At 54.2% G+C, this 19,102-nt stretch overlaps 1 protein-coding gene and 1 long non-coding RNA gene across 3 annotated transcripts in view; one reads left to right on the top strand and one right to left on the bottom strand.

Moving 5' to 3' along the window:
• Positions 1–19,102, bottom strand: part of COL13A1 (collagen type XIII alpha 1 chain) — an 85,554-nt gene that overhangs the window by 13,137 nt on the left and 53,315 nt on the right. The window contains exons 22-30 of the mRNA XM_072756217.1: positions 17,984–18,028; positions 17,554–17,622; positions 16,339–16,362; positions 14,116–14,178; positions 13,051–13,095; positions 12,512–12,664; positions 8,061–8,102; positions 7,122–7,148; positions 6,141–6,221 (exon numbers count right to left, since the gene is read on the bottom strand). Coding sequence (XP_072612318.1) covers positions 6,141–6,221; positions 7,122–7,148; positions 8,061–8,102; positions 12,512–12,664; positions 13,051–13,095; positions 14,116–14,178; positions 16,339–16,362; positions 17,554–17,622; positions 17,984–18,028 — 549 coding nt within the window. The remainder of the gene's footprint in view (positions 1–6,140; positions 6,222–7,121; positions 7,149–8,060; positions 8,103–12,511; positions 12,665–13,050; positions 13,096–14,115; positions 14,179–16,338; positions 16,363–17,553; positions 17,623–17,983; positions 18,029–19,102) is intronic.
• On the top strand, positions 22–18,702 carry LOC140598623 (uncharacterized). Of its 2 annotated transcripts, XR_012001108.1 has the most exons (7): positions 23–246; positions 8,549–8,667; positions 8,915–11,510; positions 11,870–12,077; positions 16,047–16,478; positions 16,724–16,852; positions 18,371–18,702. It is a non-coding gene; the product is annotated as an uncharacterized lncRNA (long non-coding RNA). The 2 variants fall into 2 exon arrangements; XR_012001107.1 differs by having other exon boundaries at positions 22–246; positions 8,915–12,077.

The raw sequence follows: 19,102 nt of genomic DNA, 5'->3' as shown, positions 1-19,102 counted from the left end.
GAGGGGCCTGCTGCCGGAACTGGGGTGGGGAGCCCCGGAGCCCCGCCCGGCGCTGCAGATGAGCAAGGTCCAGAGGCCCATTTTCAGGGTTGGCGAGGCCAGGCTCGTTCAGGGCAGTCATTGGACTGGGGTGAGTTCCTGTTTGGGGTGGGGGCCTCGGGCGGAGAGGCCTCCCCCTGCCTCAGAGCCAGATTTGAGGAGGGAAACCCTTTTGCTTCATAACCAAGCTTGCCAAGGCTGAAAACGGTAGGAGAACTGCTGCTTCGTTGGCTCCCTGAAGCGCTTGGGAGGGGTGGATGCCATCCCGGGGTGGGGGCGGGGGCTGGCACCTGTTTGCTGTTGCAGCTCCACATGCAGCGGGGAGAGGGGGGCCTTCATGCCACAGAGACCGATGCAGACGCACACACACAGAGGCAGGCACAGGGGGTCAGCCAGCCGCCGCTCCCCCTGTGGTCCCACCCCCCACCCCACTGCGGTCCCTTCAGCCTCCAGTCCCACTCCCCGGCCCTATTGGGCAGGCTGGCCTGGACAGTGGCCGACTGAGCTTCGGGGGTCCGCTGGCACTGGCCTGGCGGCTCCTGTGTCCTACTGGCTCCTGACTCAGGGCTCTGGGGGAGTCAGGGTAGCTGGAGCCTTGGGGCCAGAGCCCAGGCTTGCTATGACACCATAAACACCTTCCCCAGGTTCCCGACTTCCCCCTGGACTAGGTAGTGTCTATGTTTCAGAGCCTCCACTGCTCTGCCTCAGTGGCTACATTTCCTGCACAGACGAGGACCTGGGGATGTGGGGCTGAGTCATGGGCAGTCCCTGGTGCTGCTCTGGGGCACGAGCAAGTGGGGAAGTGCTGATTTACTTTACAAGGGAAAAAAAAGCAATAAGACATCCTCCATGCCCCCTTTGCAGCTACGAGGGAAGACTATGGGCATGTGTGACAAGAGCCTGTCAAAAATGAAAGAGGCTTGATCAAGGCCATGGCTGAGAACTCCAGAGTCACTGGCCAGCTTCAAGTCAAGCTTTGAAGGCCAATCAATGCTGAGAAGCTTCTTGGCTCTCTGAGGGTCCGTTTTCCCCCCTGTAAAATGGGGATGATGACATGAGTGTTTGCTTTCGAGGCTGCTGCCTGGTTAAAATGGATGAGCGCACATCACACATTTGGCACCAACAAAAGTTAGTACTGGCAGGGCAGGGTTATTCTTCCTGTAAAACTTTCCCTTTAAGGTTGTGATACTGATTCAATGAGAAAAATAAAAGCTGAGGTCTGAAGGGGGGCAAATTCTATGAATTTGCACTGCTCCCCTCTGTCCAGTAAGAATGGAGCATGTAGTGGAGAAGATAGTTTTGGTTTCTCTGATTCCAGCCACAGGTCATCCCCCTCGCCCTGACTGGCCACCTGGGGAAGACACACTAGGTGTGGGGAGGGTGCTAAGGGAGGGGTTGAGGAGGAGCAAAGCCATAATAATTCCCAGAAAAGAGGTCTAGTCTCCGAATGGGAGATCTATGGTGTGGCCTCCACACATGCGAGTTGGTGGGGGGGACTGGGGAAAGGATGGGGTCTTGGGTGAGCCACGTCCTGTCCTCTCCTCTGCTTTAGGAGGGCACCTGCAATAGAGTGAGGCTCTGAGTGGGGTTGCTCTTGGTCTTCCCACTCTGAAAGCTCTAGGCTCCCGCTGGCTTCAGTGGTGAGGTACACCCCCAGGGCCCAGGGAAGGCCTGCTGGCCTTGTGCTTTGACATCTCCCCGTACCCCAAGGGCATGACCTCCCTCCCACAAATGAAACCCTGCAAATTCATCTTCCCCACCGAATGTCATTCCAGCCAGTTCAGTAGAACCTGGTCTTCTAGGCAGATCATGCATCTGTAGCCTCAAAAACATTCTGCAAGGGCCGAGCTGGGACTCCCTGGCTGGAAGGGGCTGGGCACATGGGCTCGTGGGCAGGGGAGTTCAGCCTCCTGGCCCCTGATGGTCAGTGATCCCTAGACCCAGTGGGAATGCCACTTCTCTAAAGACCTCATGGGGCGCTCTAGGAGGGGCCTGGAAGGTGGAGAGGAGAGGAGACACTCTCTTTCTGATGTTTTAGTTGTTTGTCACAAGAAGGGCCAGATGCCTTCTAGTCATGAGTAGGTGATGCCTGTTTTCTGGAATCAGAAAGAATGGAGGAAGAGGGGACCCTTCCTCCTTTGTTCTGTATGAACTCCTGTTGAGTGGCAGGGCGGCCATGGCACCACAGGAGGTGGCTGTAACATGCCCACAGAACCCTGAGCTGGGCCTGTCCCGTGTGATCCTAGATGCTACACCCGCTCTCACCCCCATACACAGGACTAGGAAGCCCTTGTGGGCAGACAGGAGATGGACAGAGCTCACAGCATGAAGACAACACAGCATGACGGGCACATACAGACACTGTCGTGTTTGGTGGGCATGAGTCATGGTCCCAACCCCTGGGGTTGAACTCCCAGGCCCCACTCCACCTTCTGTTGGGAACACAGTGTGTGCTGCTGGAGCAGCTTTCCACCCCATGCCCAGCGGTCAGGAGATTCAGATTTGAGGCCCCTGGCTTCATACGATGGCCAGGGGAATTCAGATGAAGGCCATCCATCTTTGGCTAAGAGGCCTGGATGAGCACTTCTGACCTGAGCATAGACGGTACCTTTCTGGTGCTGGTGCTGGGATGAGGCATGACTCACTGGGAAAACGAGGCCACAGCGGGACAGGGACAGACGAGAAGGGTCACAGGCCGGGGGGTGGGGGATGGGGGTGGGCGCTGAAGGTAACAGAGAAGTGACACTCACCGGTGGCCCAGGCCTGCCGTCCAAACCTGAAGCTCCCTGGACGAAGGGAACAGTTTGACCAAGAGAAGGGAAGGGGAGGAACGGGAGGGAGAGAAAGGGACCGGGGAGGGAAGAGGTGAGTGAAGCAGTGGCTCCAGACAGACACAAATGCTGGTCATCAAACAAAACGGGAGAAATAAGCTTGGGAGGACAGGTGATGGTATTCACACGGAAACCAACAAAACGGACACTGAGTGCAGTGTGGCCAGCGGCGAGCGGGCCGGTGGAGAGCAGTGCAGACGGCCGTTCTGATCCTCTGTGCCCCCTGCCCCCTCCCTCCTGGTAGCCCCTCTCAGGAATCCTTCTCCCAGGGGGTCGCAGCGCTCCGGGGACACAGAAAGAGAGGTCACGGAAAGGTGTCTGGAACCAGAGGGGGTGCATCCTTCCCAGGACCAGTCTCACTGCCGAGGGACTAGCCTCCGTGGAAGGTGGGTTGTCTTCCCAGCCTCTCTGGCACAACCGTTGAGACCCGGCCAGGCCGGAGAACCCCTGAGAACATCGGTACTGGGGTACAGGACCTGGCCTGGGAACGTGGATAGACGCTGGCCTGCTTCTGCTCCAGCGGGGTGGTGGTGGCGGTGGTGGGGGTAGGCCCTCGGGTGTTCGTACTCACGATGCCTGACTTTTCTCTGGCACTGTGTGGTTTGCAAAGCTCAGCACAAACTCAATTCATTCCTGTTCTCTCAGACAAGGGCCCTTTTATAGAAAAAGGCTTTGGGGGCTGCTGATGGGGACAGAGGTCTAAGGCCGTGTATGCTCTGGAATAAACTGGCTGGCAGGTAGGATGCTATTAAGACCCACTTGCTATGCAGGGTCCAGTGATATATGAGGTGGGGATAGGTGCTCTTGCTCTAATGCTGGGCTGGGAAGCTGCCCCCAGGGCCCACCTAGGGGAACCAGAGGGAAATTTATCTAGTGATTCCAATGTATCAAACCAGAGAGAAGGCAGTGGAGACAATCTAGCCCAGTAAGGATTGAGTTCTTAAGAACTGCTTCCAGCTGAGCCTCAGAAATGAGCCTAGGCCTCAGGATTTTAAAGGTGGGGGAATGCCCCCGAGCAAGGAAGGGTAGGGAATAAAGTGATGGGTAGTAGGATCCTACAGGGCCTTCCTTCTCCGTTTTAGGATCACAAAGTTCTGGGATGATCTTGACTCATGGCCTAGAGAGCTGTGGTTCTCAACCCCACGGCGACATCAGAATTTCCTGGGGGACACGTAAAATAATAGAGATGCTTGGGCCCTACCCCACCCCAATTCAACCAGAGTCTCCATGAGTGAGGCCAGGGTAATGGCATGTTTGAAAAGCTCCAGGCAACTCCAATGTGCAGTCAGCACTGAGAACCGCTCCCATAGGGCAAACAGGAGGGACTCCATAGTATAGCCTGGAAAAACAGGCTGTTACTATATGACATAAAGTATTGGGGTGAAGCTGAAAATCAGAACTTTAACTAAATATCCACAACCTTTGTCTATGCAGTACCAATGGCGAGTTATCTTGAGGGATCTGGAGCAGAGGGCACAGACTGGCAGTTTCCAGGCCATATGTGGGCCACTGACATATCTTGCATGGTCTACGGGTTGCAAGTAATTTTGATCTAACATTAGAAAATGGGGAGATATTGCATAAATTTCCAGATTGTCCAGCTTCCTTGGAAAAATGAGACTATCCAGAAATACTGGGCCCTCATTCCTCTGAGACAACAGTCTGCCGAGCAGGAGAGGGACTGCTCTCCTCAAGAAGGGACACATGATCTCCAGTGTGCCATAGTCCTCACTACTTTCTCTTGTCTCTCAGGTCCTCGTTCATTGCCATTGATAGATATGCTTGCTGTGTGGTTTTCTTAAGCTAGCAAAAGAATTTCTCTGTACCCATGTCCCTACTTGAATGTTGACACGTTAAAGATAGACCGGGCACTTGGTCTTTCCTCTGGCACTTTCTTTGTCTTATATAACCTGGTTGGTCTCTGTGCCATTTGCATCTCGACCCCCTGACTAAATTCTCTGGTGTTCTCTAGGGCACTGGGGCCATGAAGGCGGACAAGGAGAGATTCGTGGTTGAGTCGGGGCAGGAAGGCCCTTTTCTAATAAGGAGGACTTAAACATGCTGGACACAGCTTGAGACACGGGAAAATGTCTGCTAAAGTCATCAGTTTTCTATAGTCTGTAAGGCACATCAGCTCCTTAAATGTCCTACATTTGATGCACTAATGAGGGTGTAATCATACCTTTTGCTCTTGCTGTTTGGTTGCTGTGATTATATTAACCAGACCTTCAAGCTCTGCCAAGCTGGGGTAATTGGGCTTCTCTTTGTTCTCCTGCTCTTTATGGCTTCCCAGGGTGGGAACTGGCCTTACGCCCAGGACAGAGGAAGCCCTCGTGGCTGGAATGAGCCCCTTTGCAAGGCTGTGGTCTTAGCGAAGGAGCTGCCTCTGGCATGGCCTAACCACTGACTTCATGTGTGACCTCAAGTGACTCTTTCTTCTCTGGGCTCATCAGTAAAATGAGTAGATGGATCACTAATGTCCCTTCCAGCTCTCGAAAGCCAAACCACAGAGTGCCAGCCCCACCGGGGTGTGAAGGAGGATGAAGCCCAGGGCTCCAGGGTGGTGTTAGAGGGCACTCACCTGGACACAGGCGAGGCAGTGATGAGGCCGTGAGCCCACTGGAGCTTGGGGCAAAAGATTCGCCCAGGCCAGGCCCCACATCTGGAAATGTAGATGTCTCCTGAGCAGGCCCTCGCCCTGACCTGGGGTCTGATCTCAGGGCTGGCTGAGATGAGAGATCTGAGTGGCCTTAGCGTGCTGGGACCAGAGAACCCGCCTTTATGCAAGCTTTTCTGCTGTGGCCAGTGCTTAGGAGCAGAGATCAGGGGTTCTGCTGGGTCTCAGTGGGAAAATAGGAGGGAGATGGAGAACATTTGACTCTCTAATTGCTCCCAGGTCTTCCAAGGTTGGCTCCCATAAGGGCAGATTTTACTGCCTCTGAATCAGGCACATGTAGGGCCTAAGGCTGTTCTCAGCCACGTGTGGCTCTCCAGCTGGGTGCTCCTTGCAGGGGGGGCCTGTCTGATTTAGCTCTGCATCCTCCCCACACCCAGGCCAGGACTTGGCCCAGAGGAAGCCCTTGGTAAGGGAATTAGAGCCTATGTTCTTGCCCAGGTGGGAAGGCAAACTGCATGGAGTTCTGGAATGCTCAGAACTTTAGAATCTCCAGTTTGGCAGCAGCCTTCTCCCAGGGTCCTGCACCCCACCCTAGCCTCCTCGTGACCACCCAGCTGGGCTCCTCCGAGGTTTGCTGGCTCTGAGATACTTACGGGTAATCCCAGTGGCCCCCGATCTCCTTTCTCTCCCTGGGCACCCTTCTCTCCTTTTGCTCCATCAAGTCCTGCTTCCCCCTGAAGGAAAGGGAGGGGGGAGATCACAGAAAGGCATGTCTCAGACCACTTGTTCTTGCGTTCTGGGGTCCTGGAGTTGAGGGTGGGTTGGGGAGACAGGGGCAGGTAGAGGATGAAGGAGGGGTGGGGGGAGGTGGCTGGCCCATGGATGGCAGGCTGGTCCAGAAATCCTGGAATTCCTAGCCAGTTTCTGCCTCTGTTCTCAGTATCGCCATAGTTACTGTGAGGTCCCCAGAGGAAAAGGGGATGGGTGGAGCGGAGACAAACCCACAGGGCAGTTCCAGGTCAGGCTCAGGCATTTGCAGAGCTGGAAAATGGGCCTGCAGAGACTGGCTGGCAGGTGCCTGAAATGCCAGCATGGGGGGTCCCGAGCTAATTGGGACAAAAAGTGCCCAACAGTCCCCTAAAGAATACTGGAGCGGGAGGTACAGGCCTATATGCCATCAGCCCTCAGCCCTTCTTACCCAGTTGAAATGGTTTTGAAGGGGGAGATTGGGAGACACCCCCCCCTCCTGCCAGAGACCAGAGGGCTTGGCCCCGGGGAGGGGGCCCACACTACATCCTCTCTGTGTCCCATCTTATACTTCAGGGTGAGTGAGAGGACTGGGGCAGGGTACTTGGAAAAGGATTTCATCATTTGCTAAGAATCCAACTTGTCACTCATAGGGTGGATTAATGGATGGGGAAATTCTAAATCTGAAGCCTGCCCAGTGTCAGTGATGGGTGTTAAAAGCACTGCAGGGCTTCATTATCTCCTGGGTGTAACCAGTGGCCAGCGTGTCACACGATTCCATGTAGGGAAGGGGCCTGGAGTACCTGTCTCTGAAGGACTTTCTTTTTGATCCTCATTGACACCGCCCTTCCTCCCACCCCAGCACCTGTCCCAGGACCTCTTCTTACCTTTGGTCCAGGAACACCTTGGAGCCCCTGCATTTGGAATCAAAACACAGCACCTCAGAACTGCATTTCTAGTTAAGTCAAAAACACCTTGTCTGCAGGTTGGACCACAAAAGAGCAAGGGCCTGGGGTCCCTGCCCAGGGAAGGCGGAGGGGGTGCTAAGAGTGTTTGTGCTGGGGGCTCCCTGGGGTGGGGTCTGAGCCAGGCCTCCCCAGCCAGGGACTGACAGAGAGTCTCTCTGTGACCCCCACGGCTGACCTAGAGTCTCAGGAAGGGAAGCTTCAGAAGGAACACAGCAAAAGTTGATTAAATTACTATATGCAAAGTGCTTGGAGCAGTGTCTGATACGTGATAAGTCTTGGTAAATGCTGGCTACCATCATTATTAACTCCTGTTCTGCCAAAGACAATAGTTGACACAGTGCCATGAGTCCTGGGAATCCCACAGAGGAAGGAACAGCACCTATTGGTTTAGCAGCATGCATGGGAGCCCTGTAAAGGTTTCATCTTATCGCCTGTAACCCGGAAAGGTCAATCCAGTGGGGCTGGTTTTAAATCACTTTCCATCTTAATCCAGATCTTTTGGCTAGCTGATGAGTAGGAAGGAGGAAGGGGGAGAGCAGACATCTGATGGCAAAGGACAGAGCTTAGTGGCAGAGGGACTCCTGCAGGGCAATGGGACCAGACCCCAGGGCTGCTGTGCCAGTCAACTGTTTCCATGAAAGCTGGCAATGCCCAGGCTCCTTGGTGTCACTGAGATGGTGCCTGTTTCATACGGGAGGGAAAAGGAGTAGGGAAGGGTTTGTGCATAAGAGATCCCACCCTGGGATGAGGAGGTGACAGTGACCTGTGTTGAGATGAACCCCAGTGACCACCAGGGGCAGGGGATGTTAGGGACCCAGTCACAGTGGATTGAAATGCTGACAAGCCCTCCAAACTTACCTGGGGTCCGGGGGGCCCCTCTGGCCCTGGAGGCCCAGGAACCTAGAATCCAAAGGGAGATGATTAGCCTACCCGCTGGTACACTCCAAGAGGGCTCCCCTTCTGACATGGCCCCGGGTCCAGGTGGGGACAGCAAAGCCAGAGGGGGACAGAACTGCCCAACATGTGGTCTCCCGAAGGAGGCTGAGAACAGGGCAGAAACTCATAGCAACTCATTACTCTACACAATGTTGAAAGAAAAAAAACCCCAAACATTGCCAGGAAATGCTGTCAAAACATCCAGACTTCCAGATTTTCTTGGAAAAAAAAAAAAAAAAAAGAAAGAGGAAAAACCTGGCAGCCCTAGGCTCTTGTTCATGCATGGCAGTAATTGCCTGGAGCTGAATAAAAGCTTTCCCCTCCAGGTGGGGCACGAGATCTTCAGATTACCCCAGTCCCCACCACTCCCTATCGTCTTTGACCTGGAACTTTGTGTTCATTTGTTACAGGCCTGGCCCTTGGAGGCGTTTGAACTTGAGCCCTTTGGCTCACGGGAGCAGAGATTGGCTATGTGGAAGAGGCGGGGAGGCTGAGCAGGTTTTGAAGACTATCCCTCAAGTCCCCTCAGGTTTGTGACAAGACTGCTTGGTCTCTGCTTCCCTTAAAGGCAGAGTGAAGTGGAACAGATTCACTCAGGACGGGGAAGGCAGAGGGACTCAGGGGGTCTTCCCCTTTCTGGAGGATGGTGTTCATTGCAGATTCTGTTTCTGGTGAGTGTGGGCATCCATATGCTCACACTCAGCCACCCAAGAGGCAGGAGGGACGCCTGAGCTGGTCACCCCATCTCAACTTTGGGGCTCTTCTCGCCTTCTCAGGTTAGAATCCCACAGAATGTGGCCAGGATGGCGACCCCTCTGCAAGGTCAACAAAGAGGAGCCCCTGCACCAGGTTGACCCGGTACCTCTAGAATCCGTGAACTCTTCAGCTCCATCTCTTGGAAACTCTATATTCTTTTTTTTTTTTTAAGTTTACTACTTTTTCCCCCCCTTATTATAAATAAGTGATTCATGAATCCTAATTGTGGTGGTAGCTGCGCAAACCTATGAATGTATTAAATAAAATCCACAGAACTATACACACTCCCCCCCCAAAAAAGTCAGTTTTACTGTATGATAATTTTGAAAATAAAAAAATTAAATAACAGACCCATTAAAAATTTTTATAAATTAAAGGGAGCTGAAAGAATGAAAAGAATAAGTATCTGATTACTCCTAGTATTTTGCTTTGTTTCCTTCCACTCTTTTTGGACACATAAAATGTACTTGAATGTATGTCCATACTTAATGATGATTTTATATATATAATTTGCTTCTCTACTGCTTTTCATTTAACCCGAAACCCGGTTTTCCAATTTTTTTTTTGTATGTTCCCCACAAGCCTCCTTTCTGTGTCGACTGAGCGGCATGAAATGAGTTCCTCCCCGGCCAGGGCTCGGAGCGGCGCTTGGCACAAGGAACGCTCCCAAACATGGGGACTATTATACCATTAGTATTATTACCATAAGTTATTGAATCATTTCCTTCTTGTTAGAAACGTAGGCTGTTTCCAATTTTTACTTTAAATACTTCTGGAGGGAACATTGCTGTGTGTAGTGGTTTTCCTGAATCTTGGAGCATTTCATCAGGAGGCCACCCGTCTCTAACTCAGGAACATACATGCCGTCTCATCACTTCCCCCAGAGCGGATGGGCCCTGGTGGCACCGAAAGTGACAGGGGCCCGGAGACCTCTCTGGGGGGCTGAGAAGGCTTGGTGGGCCCTCCCTTGGCTCTGTCTGGGTGGCACAGGCCCTCCCACCAAACATCCTCTCCCTCACATGCTGCTGAGCTCTTTTGCTTTCTTGGCTCTTTCCCTGAGCCGACACATATGCCCGATGCCCTCTGACCTTATGAGAACCTGGCCTCCATCCCGAGTACCTCTCTCCCCAGCGTCTCTCCTCTTCCCTTCACCACCACACCTCCGGGGTATAATGTGTCTCTCTGGAAAGCCTACTTCTGGAGCTTCTAGGCAAACTCCTACAAAGGCTTCCAGATCCCGCTCAAAGGGCCCATCTTCTAGGATGCCCTCCCAGCTTCTCGAGCAGCTAACTACTCTAGTGCTCGCTGCTGGGGACTGTTCGCTGCACAGAGGTGCTTCTGTTGATTTTCCTTCTAGCACCGGGAACGAAACGTGGTGGGTGCTCTGTGAACACCAGTGGGGAGACCGTGAACTGGGGCTCTGAGGCCGAGCTACTGCGCTCAGCTTCTTGCTCGCTTCCCACATCAGGCAACCATGAGTTTCCTTCTAGAACACAGAAATGCTGCATGTCCCGAGGGACAGTGGGCTGATGAGGTCCCTGTCAACTCCCTCCCCCATGACACAGAAGGCTGAACGGGCACAACCTACCTCCAGTCCTGGCTCACCCTTCTCCCCAGGCTCTCCTTTCTCTCCCTGTGGGCACAAAACACCAGGCTGTGGATGCCGGCGCTCAGGGAAGGCTGGGCACAGGGACCCCCTCACAGCTGTGGCAGACAAGACAGGGACTCCACTGGGCCGAGGTGTGGTCAGGGACCACCTGGGAGGCTGAGGGGGCAGTTAGCCTGCAGTATGAAGACTGGACAAGGGACCCAAGGTCAGTCTTTAGGAACCTGTGGGCCCAGCCTGTGGGAGGAGAGGGTGATATTGTGTATGGAGCCTGCGCTGCACAGACCCTAGGGTGACCTGTGACCTGTTTCTACCCAGTAGAATATGGCACACGGCAGAGGTGATGGGAGGTCACTCCTGCGATTGTTACAAGCTTATATTACAAATTACAACATGCATGTGTTAAGGTTACGTAACACACACACACACACACACACACACACACACACATACACGGCCCTGTGTTGGCAGCCGGCACTCAGAGGCTCCTGCCGGCCTTGGCTTTGGACAAGCATGTGACCTGCCTGTCTTGGGGAAGAGCCCTTTGGCAAGGAACCGTGGGCAGCCCCTAGAAGCCGAGGGACGCCGTCCTGCTATGGCCAGGCACTAAGTCACGCCAACAGCAGTGAGTTTAGAAGACGATCCAGGTGAGTCAACAGCCTGCGTGCAGCCTCACGAGCCCCCGGGCAGAGGACCCCGTGATGCCGACCGAGCCTGGACCCCCAACCCTCAGAAATGGTGAGATCACATGTGCACATCATTTTAAGCCGCTGAATTTGCCATTTGTTACGCAGCTACAGAAATGACTATGGCTCTGGGAACAGGGCGAGAGCCAGCGGTGGGAGGTGGACGAGGAAGCTTCCACAACACATCCAGGAGCACGTCCTCCAGCCTGGAGCTGCTCCTCCTTGGAGGGGACACGTCAGGAGGCCGGGAGCTGCCAGTCTGTCCGGGCTGCGTGGGACAGCCCCCGTTAGTGGCTCCTGAGGGACTTCTGCATTGGGTCAAAGGTGGGACTGGTTGACCTCTGAGGTTCTTTATTATTCTAAGAGGAGGATTCTGAGGCCAAGATTCACATTCCAGTGCTCCTCACAGACTGGCTGTTCATCAAGAGGACCCTCCCCACAAGAGGTCAGGCATGCGGGGGGGGGGGGGGGGGTTAGTGCAGCCTCGTTGCAGTGCCAGGCATCCGCTAGGCTGGTGACCACCGTGAGGGCACCCTTGCTCGTGTGCCCTCATTCACAGGGGCCTGCTGACAACCTTGATACCCCACCCTCTCGCCTTACTGTAAATCCCGGGAGCCCGATAGGGCCCGGCAATCCTGTTGCTCCGGGTCTCCCTTGGCCACCTGGTTCTCCTTTCTCCCCAGTTGGGCCGTCTAGACCCTACAGATCGACAAAGATCTCTGTTAGTCAAGAGCGAGGTCATCATTTGAGCATCTGTGACCAACTGTGGCATGCACGTGTGGCTCCCTTCGTCCAAGGGCAGGTGTCTAGGATGGTGCCCATTTCACAGATGACATGCCACTGAAGTCCAGAGAAGACTCCCAGGTCAAGTCAGCAGCCTTGTTGGACTGGGTAAGGTCCCCTCCCCCCCTTTTTTTTGTACATGCAGCCTCTCCTGGGTGTAGGGCTTCTGCATACTTTCCAAAGAGGCAGGTTTTACACCTATGACCTCATCTCCTTCCCAACAAGCCAGTAAAATATCCAGGGAGGGCATTACCACCCACATCTTAGAGATGAGAAAACAGAGGTCCTGCAAGGCCCAGTGACTTTCCGAAGGACACGGGAGATGACAGAGCAGGCCCAGTTCTCTTGAGGAGGGCAACTGGCCTCCATAAAAGCAAGGGGCTTGAGGGAAACCCGGGTGAGTCTCCTGCCCCCAGCTCCAGGCTCCAGGCTTCTAGCCCAAGCTGCAGCAAGCACCCCGCAGAAGCCATGCTGGGGGTGCACCTGCGCAAGCCTGCATGCACCCCAGGGTGGAGTCCTGGCCAGCCCACCCTGGCACTCACCGGTGCGCCTGCCTGTCCCGTCTCCCCTTTCTCCCCCTTCTCTCCTGGGCTCCCTGTGTGTCCGTCTTCTCCCTTCATTCCTGCAGGTCCAGACTTTCCTGGGGGGCCTTGGGGGCCGGGGGGGCCCATGTCTCCTGGTTTGCCTCGAGGTCCCTTTAGAAAACATTAGCAACACTTACTGTATACACCAATGGAGGAAAGAGAGAGAGAGAGCATGAAAGAATGGGAGGTCCAAAGGACATGGCTCTTCTGTGCTCAACTGTCCCGACTGGCCCGGGTAAAGAGCCTGTGCACCTCCCTCGGAATCGGAGAAGCCCCCCCAGCCCATCCCAGTCGGGTCTTCCTGGCTCCTCTGGGGCCAGCAGTGTGGGGCTCAGGCTTCTGCAGGGTTTGCCCCCACACTCCCACACTCCTTTCCCCACAAGGCTCACACCTAGGCTTCTTCCAGAACCTTCTGCCCCCACCCCCCCATCATCCCCGGTCAGCCCAGGTCAAGGTCCACCTTCAGAGGCTCATCTCGGGGGAGCATCTGTTCTTACCTTTTCCCCATCGTGTCCTGGAGGGCCTGGGAGTCCGATCTCGCCCTGTGGCCAGAAGGACCGAAGGTCAGTCTTAGAGCAGAGAAGAATAACTGTCCCTCCTGGCACACTTTCTACATGCCAGGGTCACCCAGGAGCTGTGTAGTTACACTGGCTCCATTTCAGGTGAGCACCCCAAGGCAGAGCTGTGTGTCCAAGGCCTGCGGTCAGTGCAGCAGGCAGCTGGATCTGAGTAGGGGCCTCCTGGTTTCCCAGTCCACATTTCCCAGTCCACACGCTGGCTCTGAGGACTCTGGGTATGCCTGGGGAGGGGTGTTGCCTCCCAGTCCACCTCCACGCCCCTGCCCTCCTGTCCTGCCTGCCCCACAGGGAGCTCCCTGCATCGTGGCATCAACCCAATCCCCATCTTGAGGTCAGGGCGGGAGATAAAGGAGGCCTGTCCTCTGTCTTTGAGGCCAGTAAACAGCGAGCCACACCATCAAGGCAAGATGATGCTATGAGAGGAGCAGAGACGAAAGGGCAGTGAGTCCTGCCTGGTAGATCAGGGGAGGCTTCATGGAAGAGGTGGCCTTTGACTTGGGCTTGAAATATCAGGACTTGGAAAAGTAGGGAAGGGGGAAAGGAACTTCAGGGCAGGGGCCCTCATGAGCAGAGGACAAAGGTGCAAACATGCAGTACCTTCTGAGAAAATCCCTGGGGTGGGGCAGAGAGTAAAGGGGAGCAGGGGCAGGAAGCCAGAGGGAGGAGCTCAAGTGCCATGTTCCCTGATGGGCGGCTTGGGGTCCCCACAAGCACCGGCTTGTCTAGACCCAAGCTCCACCACCTCAGAAGAGCCTGTGAGTGACAGGAGCCCAAGTCAGACAGCAGAGGGAAAAATGGCAAAGCTGAGGCAGCAGGAGTGGGGGCGGCAGCGACGCGGGCAGGACAGAGCAGGAGGAGAAATCAGAGGCCAGGTGGTGGTGATGGCTCTGCAGGGACAATGGGAGGGTCACCCTCTGGAGCCCGCACTTGGGGACACACGCAGTGCCTCTGCAGGGTCTGCATCCTTGTCAAGACAAGTGTTACCTTCTGGCCTGGGATCCCTGGGGCTCCGGGTGGGCCGATTTGCCCGGGAAGACCAGGGGGCCCCTACAAAATAAAAAAAAAAAAAAGTCCTGTGGAAGAATTTTCCAACCAAGGAGGGGCGGCCTATTGCCAGAGGGGTGTAAGTGGAGGCTGCTTTATGGAAGTTGATAATTTTCGAACATCTCATCAGTGGCAGAAACATTTTTTTTTTCACAAAGGAAATAGCACGGGGTCCCCACAATGTAAAGTGGAGAAGCACTGAGGGTGTCTGGGTTAGAGTGGCAGGGGGCAGGGGGGCTCCTGGAGCCATGCCTACCAGCCTCTCCCTCCACCTCCCTCTGAGCGCCCCTGGGCTCCAAGAAGATAAATCTCACCTTCCCTGACAGGGACTTAAAAATGCCTCCGGGAAACAATGCAAATATCCATCAACGGGTGCAGGTTGACTTGATGGGATGAGCACTGGGTGTTATACTATATGCTAGCAAATTGAATTTAAATTTAAAAAATGTAAAAGAAAAAACCAAAACAGGTGCAGGTTGGCTATGCCCATCCAATGGAATATTACTCAGCAGTACAAAAATGAACCAAGCACACGTGCATGACCTGCCACGGATGGAACCCAGATATTCTATGCTGAGCAAAAGAGGCCAGACACAGATGACTACGCTGCATGATTCCACTCAGAGGACACTCCAGAAAATGCAGATCTAATCCACCAGGACAGAAAGATCAGTGATGTCCAGGGGCTGAGGATAGGGGTGGGATGGACTCCTGACGCACATATGGGAACTTTCTGGAGTGCCCGGGGTCGTGGATACATGGGTATATACATTTGTCTAAGCTCATCAAAGTAGGTTTTACTTACAGCTAAAGTAGGTACATTTTACTGTATGTAAATTATACCTGGAGGTTGATTTTATCTATCTATCATCTATCTATCTATCATTTATTTATTTAGAGGTTGATTTTAAAAGAAAGAAAATTCCATCAAAGTTTTGCGTTGCATAGCTATTTCAAATAATATATTTTAATGTCCCCTGATGAAGTTCATTGATTCTAGAATCATGTGATGTTAATATCAGCCTCTGGGGTTGGGGCATGATGTGACCGGCGTTTGAGTCTGGGTTTGTACCTCCTGAGTGTTCTGTGGCACATGGCCACTAAAAATATTAAGTGAAATGAGGGGGCACCTAGGTGGTTCAGTGGGTTAAGGGTCTGCCTTCGCTCAGGTCATGATCCCAGGGTCCTGGGATGGAGCTCTGGGTAAGGCTCCCTGCTCAGCGGGGAGTCTGCTTCTCCCTCTCCCTCTGCCTCTTCCCCCTGCTCTTGCTCTCTCAATCTCTCTCTCTCAAATGAATAAATAACATCTTTATTTTGTACTTTTATTTTTAAATATTTTATTTATTTATTCATGAGAGACACAGAGAGAGAGGCAGATACACAGGCAGAGAGAGAAGCAGGCTGTGCACAGGGAGCCTGATGCGGGACTCGATCCCGGGACCCTGGGATCATGACCTGAGCCAAAGACAGATGCTCAACCACTGAGCCACCCGGGTGCCCCTAAATAAAATCTTTTCAAAAAATGAAAATAAAAATATTAAGTGAAATGAAATTCCAATAGTTTTGAGAACCTTGAGATCTCCTTTCTGCTCTCTGCCTGGAAGCTAAACCTCATGGTAGTGGTTTTAATCATAAATATTCACTACAAATATCCATAGGCCTGTCACTGGGAGTAGGTACACATGCAAAATCTGGGCTTGGAATTCACTGGTTTTCCAAGTGCAGAAAAGGAGACTGATTTCTAGGAAAGGTGAAAAGTGCAGGTTAAGTGGTTACTAATTTTTTAGGGTTATGGATTTTATTAGCTGAAGGTTGAGTATAAGGAGAAACACAAAAGCGTCCTCCTCTGTACCTCCATCTTCTTGTTGCAGCTGTGTGGAGAACCAGCATTTACGCTGCGACAAGAGTCTGCAGTGGAGTTGGTGAGGAGCTGCTCCACGGGACAGCCAGGACCCCGGTCTGGGGAGGCTCCGGAGAGCCCCTGCTCAGGCTCGGATCACCCTTTGCCCTGGCACATCAGAGTCAGTCCTAACTCAGCAGCCCTGCACCTGCTTCTGGAGGCCGGACCTCAAGTCCTTGCCCAGCCCCAGCCTCCTGCTTCCGGCCCCCAGCCCCAGCCCTCCAGCCCTCAGCCCAATGCCCAAGGGAAGGAGGAAGACTTACCATCAAGGCCAGCGTTCGGATCTCCTAAAAACCAATGCCATGCAATCAGTTGAAGAACAAGTCAAGAACCATCTGGAGGGTCCCCTTGGCCCAGGCGTGGAAACATGGGAGCTGGCCCCCTCCTTAGGAGCACAGTAGGGGTAGGTCCTCTCGGTGGGCTCCTTGCCTCCCAACCCCATGCCGCCCCCACCTCTCCCCAGGCTTACAGTCACTGGACAAAGGACTCCCTACAGCTCACCAAGGCTGTCCTACAACAGACTCAGGCAAGCCCTGAAATGGACCGCTAACTTCCCTTCACTTGGCCAAAGAGGACACAACAGCTCTTCTTCTCTCTAATCACTGACCGGGACCCTCCCCTGTTCTTCCCTCTTCCCCCTGAACCCAGATTCCAAGGCTCTGATGTTCTTCCTTGTAAATAACAAATGTGGAATAGGAGAATACGGAGCCACACAAGAAACCGGAGGGACCATGTCACGCAGACAGGATCGCACACTGTGGAAAGGGATTCATGGAGGTACAAAGTTCCCTTAAATGGGAGGTTCTCAGCCCAGGGGTGGGGGTTGGCCCCCAGGGGACATTTGGTGATGCCTGGAGACATGTTTTGGTTGTCATAACCGGGGTTGGGGTGCTACTGGCAACTGGTGGGTAGAGACCAGGTACGCTGTGAGGCACCCCACAGCACACAGGGCATCCTTCCCCCACAACTCCCAACAAGATGACCCAGCCTTAACTGGCAACAGTGCTGGCGTGGAGTAGCCTTGTCGTAAAGGGTGCGCATCATACGAACTTGGAACATGACTGAACCAACATGAAAGGGAGACATGTTTCAGAAAGACAGATTCTATCTGCGAAAGGGGTATTGAAGACATGGGGCTCCAGAACCCTGGATGGGCCAGCACCCCACAGGGCGACAGGATGTTCCAGTGATGGTGCCCAGCTCCCCAGAGCCAGGATAACCTGCTAGCCCGGCCAGACCAAGAACCAGGCCACCTGGCTGCCAAATGAGGGGTGGGGGACGCAGCATTTGCCTGGAAGCTGGAAGCAAGGCCGAGGGAGAGAGAGAGCAAGGGGATCGCTCTCCTGGATGCTCTGTCCAATAGCCTAGCCTCAAGGACACACTAGTTGGGGTGTTGAAGCGGCCCCTCATCAGGGCCATGGTGCAGCGCCCCCCGGAACACCTCCCAATCTCCCGTCTCTGGGCTGGCTCCCGCTCACCTGGAGGGCCTCATTGATGTTCCCATTGTAGTCCACCATCTCTCCTTTCCCTGGCTCCCCCTTGGTGCCCTGCAAGACAAGGGCGGTCTTAACTCCGGGCCAGGGCCTGTAGGGCCGGGAGGGCAACGGGTGCCCACTCTCAGCTAGACGGGGCTGTAGGCAAGGGGGTGCTGCGCCCAGCCGCACGCAGGTGCACCTATAACTGCGGGATGGGGGCCTGGCCGGGGATTCCCGACACCCAGAGGGGATGCCCAGAGGTTCTAGAACCAACACAGAGACTCTACGAGACAACTCTGGACTAGATGTGACGGCTGAGTCCCGTCACAGCCGCCACGTCTGCAGGAAGAAGACTCTTTCCCTTCCTCCCCCTAAGACCTGGAGTCCAGCCACTTCATGCTGTGTGCTCTGACTCCGGGTGAGACGCACGTACCTTGGGGCCAGCTGGTCCCTGTTCTCCAGCTGCTCCGGGCTCCCCCTGTTGCACGACAAAATTGGAGTGAAATGGGGACAGAGCTGGGTACGAGAGAGCCTGATGTCCCCAGATGGGCCCAGGAGGCTCATCTTAGCTCAGGCCCAGAGTCTGCAGACCTTCTTGGGCATGACCTCCCCTTTGGGAAGCATCTCCCCCTGCTTGCCCTCCTCTGTGCCTCCCAGCACCTCTGGGCTCCTCTGGCTTCTCGCTGAAGGACATTCCTCTGTCCTGGGTTCCTTGTGCGGGACTCCACTGTGTCTGCCTGGCCACCTCTCCCCAGTCTCTACCTTAGCCTCCTCTTTGGGCACAGGGACCAGCCCTTTGCTTCTCTTTATTTCCATTCAGCGCAAGGAGCAAGAAGAGTTCAGGAGCTTTTTGCCAATCGCCTGAATGTTCAATAATTGCCATGGAGGGACCACGGGCTCCTTAGGGGCCTCTCTGCTTGTGACAGCCCCAAACCGCAGGAAGAAGGAGGGATGCGGCTGCATAAGGCGGTAGGAGACCTGGACCTCCCCACAGGGCAGGGCGGGGGTTGCTCCTGCTGGAAGCAGGACAGAGCTCGGGGGAATAAATGAAAACAAACCATAGTGCAGTTGTTTTGGGGCAATGTTAACAGTAAAGACAAATTTTAAAAATCAAGACAGAAAGTAAATGTAAAGGGTCAAGAGACCCTTAAAGTTTTGTTTGTCTTTTTTAAAGATTTTATTTATTTATTCATGAGACATACAGAAAGAGACAGACATAAGCAGAGGGAGAAGCAGGCTTCCTGCAAGGAGCCCGATGCGGGACTCGATCCCAGGGCCCCAGGATCACACCCTGAACCGAAGGCAGTTGCTCAACCACTGAGCCCCCAGGCGCCCCAAGAGACCCTTTAATATAACTCCTCAGGACCCATGGCTGGTCTGCTCAGGGAGTGTCGAGCCACTGCCACCTGCAGGTAACCTGCCCCTCACCTCCCTGCCCCCCACTGCACCTGCGATGGCCAGGGCAGCACCAGCCTGACCCTCCCAGGGGAAGTAGCTGGAGAGAAGTGGGAGCCCCACCTTTCCCAGTGGCGTGGAAGCTACCAGAAGCAGG

The sequence above is a fragment of the Vulpes vulpes genome, chromosome 4, assembly GCF_048418805.1.
Source record: "Vulpes vulpes isolate BD-2025 chromosome 4, VulVul3, whole genome shotgun sequence".
In the NCBI taxonomy this organism is placed as follows: Eukaryota; Metazoa; Chordata; class Mammalia; order Carnivora; family Canidae; genus Vulpes; species Vulpes vulpes.
Note: the sequence above shows the minus strand (reverse complement) of the source record. Positions and strands in the feature narration are given on the sequence as shown.